Source organism: Emiliania huxleyi (assembly GCF_000372725.1).
Source record: "Emiliania huxleyi CCMP1516 unplaced genomic scaffold EMIHUscaffold_105, whole genome shotgun sequence".
NCBI lineage: Eukaryota > Haptophyta > Isochrysidales > Noelaerhabdaceae > Emiliania > Emiliania huxleyi.
Window position 1 is genome coordinate 362525 of NW_005202113.1, and position 6820 is coordinate 369344.

General features: G+C 62.9%; 2 protein-coding genes across 2 annotated transcripts in view; one reads left to right on the forward strand and one right to left on the reverse strand.

Moving 5' to 3' along the window:
- The window catches only part of EMIHUDRAFT_361066 (hypothetical protein), a 1243-nt gene extending 739 nt beyond the window's left edge, over positions 1-504 (forward strand). Inside the window, exon 3 of the mRNA XM_005792774.1 lies at positions 146-504. Coding sequence (XP_005792831.1) covers positions 146-338 — 193 coding nt within the window. The 3' untranslated portion in view covers positions 339-504. The remainder of the gene's footprint in view (positions 1-145) is intronic.
- A 421-nt stretch (positions 505-925) lies between these two features.
- Positions 926-1399, reverse strand: EMIHUDRAFT_222884 (hypothetical protein; the record flags this gene model as incomplete). The annotated part of the gene is made up of 1 exon (XM_005792775.1): positions 926-1399. The coding sequence occupies one exon, from the start codon at positions 1397-1399 to the stop codon at positions 926-928; it is 474 nt and encodes a 157-aa protein (XP_005792832.1).
- Positions 1400-6820: the final 5421 nt, after the last annotated feature.

Below are 6820 nucleotides of genomic sequence, written 5' to 3' on the forward strand. Positions count from 1 at the left end.
AAAAGCAGAAAAGACCAGCAGAAGAGGCGAGGAAAAGGAGGATGACCGAGAAACAAAAGAACACGACGTGGACAAGGGCATTGAATGAAGAGGAAAGAGTACGAAGAAGGGGAGATTAAGAGATCGAGAGCAAGGGTCTAATTGGGAGAGCACTAGAGAAGCTAAGTGGGCGACTCGAAACGAGGACAGCCCCACTCCTCGACGTGACGGCCGCTCCCGGAGCCAGCCGGTGCGCGCCCGACCCACGCCCCCTCTCTCACACCTCCGACCCCCCCTGCGCGGCGCACCTATCCGCTGTGCGCCGGCTCGAGCGCCTATCGCCAAATCGCGACGTTTGAGCGCAGCGCACGCGTCCCACACGTCACGCGCGCGCAGGAGAGCTTGCGGCAGAGCAGTAGCGTGTACTCGCCGAGGGCATCGCGCCGAAAACCCCGCGCGTTCCGCCCCAGCAGAGGCTGCAGCCGATGTGGAAAAAACACCACTGTAAAACGGTGAGTACTTGGGGTTGAGTGGGCTTGCTTGCTCCCTCAGCCGGGAGCAAAAATGCAAGAAAAATCGGGCGGTTTCGAGCTAGTACACTCGACAACCCACCTTGAGAACACCCTGGAACAAAGCGTGTTCAACAACACCACAGACACTCAACATCGTTTCGGCACATTATTCTTTGTAGATGGTACATGCATAAGGATGCCATGAGGACTGTCTCTCCTCACCGCCGCTGCCACGGCAAAGGCGGCGGCGGCGTCGTGAGGGCTCGTAGCTCAGTGGCACGCGGCTCTCACAGCCGGACCAATCATCTTGCGAGGCTCGGAGCAGAGGACAGACACGATGCCCATGGCTCATGCGGGAGGCGGAATCCATATGGCCCATATGCTTCGCTGGCGTCATGCACCCATGGTCGCAGCGCCGGTATGGATCAACATGGCTAGCTCAGCTGCAGCAGCGCGTCGAGGCAGCACTCCTCGCTCCGGAGCAGCGCCGCTCCCTGCCTGCCCTCGGAAGGCAGCCGCGGCGGAGAGAGCGGTTGGGAGGGGCACGCATTCTCGATAGCCGACGTATCGAGGATCGTAACGCACCGCTCCAGCGGGAGGGCAGGCGGCGGCAGCGAAGAGGGAAGTCCGCACAAGCTGGCGGCCGCCAACGCCGCCTCGGGGTCGCACCGCTGCCGCAGAGACGGCGGTGTGACGGCAACCTGGCTGCCCTTGTGCTGCGCGAGACGCGCCATGCGCTCGACCTCGCGCTGCAGCGCTATCGCCCTCGTCTCCGCCGCAGCTGCCGCATGCTGGGTGGATGCAGTCCGGTCGAGCTGTGGCTCACAGTCCCTCCTCGCTTCGAGTTCGACCTGCCGCTGCAGAGCCGCGGCGCGAGTCGCGACGATGTCGCTCCAGCCTCGGTCCATCGACACGCGAACTCAATCTGAGCACAGCTGACGCGCTCAAAGCAGGCCACAGGCCCAGCTCCACGGGTCGAGGCCGAGGTGTCTGAGGACAACTCTTCGCCGAATTGATTCACGTTCCCGGCAGAATCAGACAGAATGAAGAGAAAGCAAAGGCGCCGGCGTCCAACAAGACGTACGCCGCCGCAGCCGCAGGGTGCCACCGCGGGTGGCCAGCCCGCCGCGCCTGCGGGCCCGACCGCCGCCGCGCGCGTGCCGCCGCCGCCCACCCAGCGGCGGCGGAGTGCGCGGCTGCTTCTGTCCCTAACCCGGGCAGGAAGCGCGGGCAGCAGCAGCGCGGCAAGGGCCGCGGTGCCAGGGGCCGTGCCGATGCTGGACCCCCCGTCTCGTTGACAAGAACGCGCTGTCCGCGCGCGGCAGCGGGCCCTCGCGCCAGTCACGCTCGCCGTCGCCTGACTCTCCGCCCGCCAAGCGGGCCGCCTCCGCTGACCTCGTCCGGCTATGAAACCGATACGCCGGACGAGGTGCAGCAGGTATGCCGCGCGCTCGGCATGAGGACGCAGTTCGACGCGGCGGTGGCGGCGGGCGAGCTTCTCGAGCTGCTCGAGAGCTTGCCGCGAGGGGCGGTCGAGGCCTCTGTCCGACAGATGCGGGGTTACACCCGCACGGGCGAGTGGCCGGAGCCCATTCTCGCTAGCCCTGCCCTGCAGCGCGGCCGCTCGCCAAGCCCCCCAGATGAGTGGTCAGATGGATAGTGCCCGAGAGCGAGGGGTCCGGGGGGGAGCACAAATAGGACGCCCAGCCCTGCCCTCGTGCCGCCGAGTGTGTATCCTATGCGAGAGAGATCCCCTGTGCCCTGTGCCCAGCCCTCTCCGCGCGGCGATGCGCCCTCCCCCCTCGCTTTTGCAAAATCCTGCAAAGGTGGGGACGTGTCTGTTCTCGACCCAGCCCTAGCTTGGGATGTCCGTTTTATTTATTTATTTATTAGCGACCCTACCTACCTGCCTCCTGCCTACACCCAGCTGACCTACCCTGACGAAGCAAAGAAAGGAAGGAAGAAAACACCAACCCAAGGTGCAAGGAGGGATGGGAAGAAAGAAAGGAAGAAAACAGACAAACCAAGAGAACTGGCCGACTGCACGCTAAAGGCTACACGCTCGCACACCACTTGCTGAGTGGCTCTCCCAGGCGCTCAGCCCATGGCGGAGGCACGCCAGGCCCCGGGGAGTCGGCCGTCACTCGCCTAAGCGCCTAAGCGGCCTAAGCGGGGGGGTGCTTAGGGTGCTTAGGCGCTTAGGCGGCCCTTGCGAGCGTGGCGGCGTGGTGATATCGTAACACAAGTGACTCCAATGACACTCATGATGCTCCTGCTAGTGTCATCGCTCAGAGAGCAGCCTCACCACGTCCACTGTCTACCACTGGCCCTGCCCCTGGTCGGCGCACACTGCCGCTGAGCAGCGCTGGTGCGGCTACTCAGCATCAGCCTCGTCACACGCCTCCGCCAGCGCCGTGAATTCCTTATCCAGTTCTAATACTCTTGTATCGCTGCCTTGACCGTGTCCGCACCTGCATGGTCCAGCAAGTCGCCGTGAAAAAACCAAGCGACAGAATGGAAGCCACGGTCGTCGGGACCTGCCGAACCAGAGACGAGGTACTCCAAGCGGTCGTCGTCTTCATCGACAGGGTTCCTCAGCGCCACCGCAGTCATCTGGCTCGGATCGCAGTAACGCACGCCGAGCACCTCTTCAATTTCCAGCAAGTCTGCGTCCATGGACCCGGCAACCTTGTCGCTGGCGAGTGGTGGCAGATGACCGACATCCCACAGCACCAGCAGCAAAGGCGGGCGGGCCGACCCCGCGGCCATCGCCGCCGCTGCCGCCTCCCCCTCCGCCGCCGACCCCTCCGCCGTCGCCGTCACCTTGGGCTGCATCACCCGCGCCGCGTCGCGCACCGGCTCGTGCTCATTCAAAGGCGCCTCGAGTTGCAGGCCAGCGGCACTGGCGTTGTCGTGGTCGGGCTGCCCAACGTCGGCGCAGGAGGGAGGGGGCAAAGCCGTTATGAAGAGCGCGAGTGCGAGCGCCAAGAGGGCCCAGATTCTGAGCAGCAGCCGGCCTGGTCATGCGACCACTTGCCGACGTGCGTCCAGCATTCCACTAAGGACGAACGCCGAAGTTTGCTCTCCGACGTCGTGCCGAGCGAAACCTTTTCCTTCGAAGCTCAGCGTCGTAGCCGGGCGAGCGGAGTAGGGCAGTCCTAGAGAGCACCTTGAGGCCATTCAATAGAGCCCGTACTATAGTCGAGAGTCGCTCGCCGGCCGGCGCAGTGCTGCTCTGACTGCTCCGCCGGGCCGCCTCCGGGCCGCCGCCGCGGAGACGTGCACATAGGCAAGTTGGTATTTTAATATATGAACTTCAAAATAGTATTGGCTAGTCTAATTCTACTCATCACAACTCGCCAGGAACACCCCCACACTATAGGGTCACTGTGTAGCCCTGCTTAGAAGGAAAAGGTTTTGTGCAAGGTCCGTATGGCTCACCGTGTAGTCGGCCAATCTTCTACATCTCTTCAAACCAAGGGAGGGATGGGAGGACGGCACGCCGCCACCACACAGGGATTTTAAGGAGAGGAGTGTGGTGCTATAGCCGTCGCCCACCCTTGGGTGTCTGCCTCTCCTATCTCTCTTCGCAGATTCGACAACGGTATTGCTAGTTAGAGTTGTTTGGTATTGTAAGGTATTGCTAAAAATCTCTCTCTCAGTGGTCCCTCGCCGATTCTTTCTACAAAATTCTCTCCTGATTCTCGCTGCAACCACCCAACCTTCATGCCACCTCGCGAGTCGTCCCACCCACTCTTAACCCTCGGCCCCAGTGGAGGGCGCCCGTACCGCCTAGCTCTGCGGACGGACCTCCACCCTTCACGTACGGATCAAGTCCCCAGAATAGGTGTCGTGGAATCGCTTGTCATGTGAGAGAGTCCGTTGTGTTGACCCGATGGGTTTTGACCGCGCAAGATATAAAGGGTGTCCTAAGGGCTCTGCTCGCAAGGCGCCCGCGTCGCAGACGCGGTACCATTGACAAATCTGCAATATACCCCCACACGAACAAATAGCAAAATCCGAATACCGTGCACGAACTGCGATGTCGGATGCAAGCCTTCAGCTGGTGCCAAGACATCTTACCTTATATTTCCCCGCGGCCGGTTTTCCGTTTCGGGCGACGGCACACTCACCGAGCTATCCGGGCGGGGAATCATGTCGGCGAAGGCGGGCTCTGGCATCTCGGTGATGCGCTCCGATCTCGACGCGTCGACCTCGACGGAGGTGGACGCGCACGAGGCGCAGTGGCGGGCCGGCGTCAACCGCCAAGCGCGTCCAGACGCCGCTTCGCAAAGACGGGCGGCGTCATTGGCTGCTGCAGCCAAGCAGCGGCGGATAAGGACATGAACAACATACCTGCGCAAGCCGTCGCCCGGGCGGCCGCAGGCGGTGCCATCTCAACCCACTCTCGGCACCGCTGCACGTGCGTGCTCCCTCTCCCACCCAACTCGGCTCCACTCTCGTCCACCCGCGCCCACCCCATCATCTGCTCTCAGGCTGATTGCGGCGTGTGTTGCGCAATGCCGAGCCACCAGACGCTGGCCAGAGCATGATTGTGATGCCTCTGTCTGGGCCGGGGGGGTTTTTACCAGCGCGGGGGCAGTCCTTCGTGCCCTTGGAAAGCTTTGGGACCCTTTTTGATTTGCATCCAGTCCAGATTACCAGTGGGGGGGGGGCTTTGCCCCCCCCCCCCCCCCCCCCCCGGCAGAATGGTAAACTCGTGTCTACTCACCTCGTCGGCTCCATCGGCTGCCTCTCCTCGTGCGCCGGCTGCCTCTCCATCCAACCGCTTCTGCGTCCCCTTCTCTGCCCGGTGCTCGCGTGTCGCGATGTCGCTCTGCCGAGAGGGTCATCGCCGGCGTAGGCGGAGCGGCGGGCCCTTCGTTACAGAGACAACAAAGACATTTCACCCCTCGGGCTGTTGTTGCAGACAGAAAAACAAATTTGGCGCGCGTGCGCGCAAGGTATGCTAGTTCGTAAAATTGAAGCCAAAGAACGTCCGCCAAATCCGTGCTTTCGGAGCAACTGAGGGGAAAGCCGCTGATCGAGCCCAGCGTGCCCGCGGCCGCCTCCCGCGCAGCACCGCCGCTGGGGACGACACGCTGCGGATTCGGATCGAGCCCATGGAGGAGGAGGGCGCGGTCGGCCAGCGCAGCAGGCGGAGTCCCTCCCCGCGCCGGAGCCCCCTGCAGTCGAGGGAGTCCTCGTTGGCGATGAAGGTGGCGACATCGAATCGCGGCCGACACACGTCACGTGGGAGGAATGGGCGATGAGCGGGAACGATGCGCGCTACGACGCCGACTCCGCCGTGCTCGTGGCCGCCAAGCAGAAAGCCGCGCTCCAGGAGCACGCCAAGATGCAATGGCTCGCTTGCTTCGATTCAGCTCTCTCGGCAGCAGAAGTGGGGCTGGAGCGGGTGGGGGTGGATGCCGATTGAGGGAGAGCGTCTCCAGCTGCGCCCTGTGGCAGCTGCGCCCTGTGGCAGCTAGTCGAGGGACTTGGTAGTTGTGACCCCCCTGAGTGAGGACAGGAGAGAGAGAGAGCGTTTTGTGGTGTTGGTGTACGCAATAACGGGACAGGGTGGTTGTTCTCTCTATCTCCTCTTCTAGCTCTTAGCATGAGCTGCGCCCTGTGTCCGACCCCTTTTGCGCAGCAACACCTTAAACTTTCAGGCCCTCCAAATTCGGGTCGGAGCGTAGCGGAGTGGGCCCCGAGTTTGAAAAGGGCGACGGACGCTTGCGTCCTAGCCTCCAACAACGCCTCCCCGGCGCAGAGGGGCCCCCGGAGGGATGCACAACCGCTCCACGCCACGCCGCTTGCGGCGGTCCTCTTCCCAGCTCCGCTGAGGGCCCGTGCACTTGGAGCACTTGGAGTGCAATCAGTAACCTCACATCCAGGGCCGAGGAGCTCAGAAGCGCACCCAGCGGGCCGGATGATCGGTGTCGGGTTGCGGGCAAGAGAGCCCTAGCCCCGGGGGTGCGCGTTCGCAGGGCAAGGGCCTTAAAGTAAACACGGGTCTCCGAGGGTTGGTTCCGTGTACCGGGTTTCCCCTTAACTTCAGAACGCCCCCTCTACTCGGAGCTAGTAGACATGGGCTAGTGCCATTTCACTGTGGCACAGCTCGCGTTACAAAACCTTGATTTCACCATTTGCGCAAAAAGGTACATCTCGGTGCCTTCCAGAGGCAGCTGCGACTACAAGTGCGTGGCGATCTTCGACCACCACTGCCCGTGGGTCAACACCTGCATAGGGGAGGGCAACTACCGCTACTTCCTCGCCATGCTCGCTGCCGTCGGCGCGATGACGGCGCTGCAGCTCGCGACGGCGGT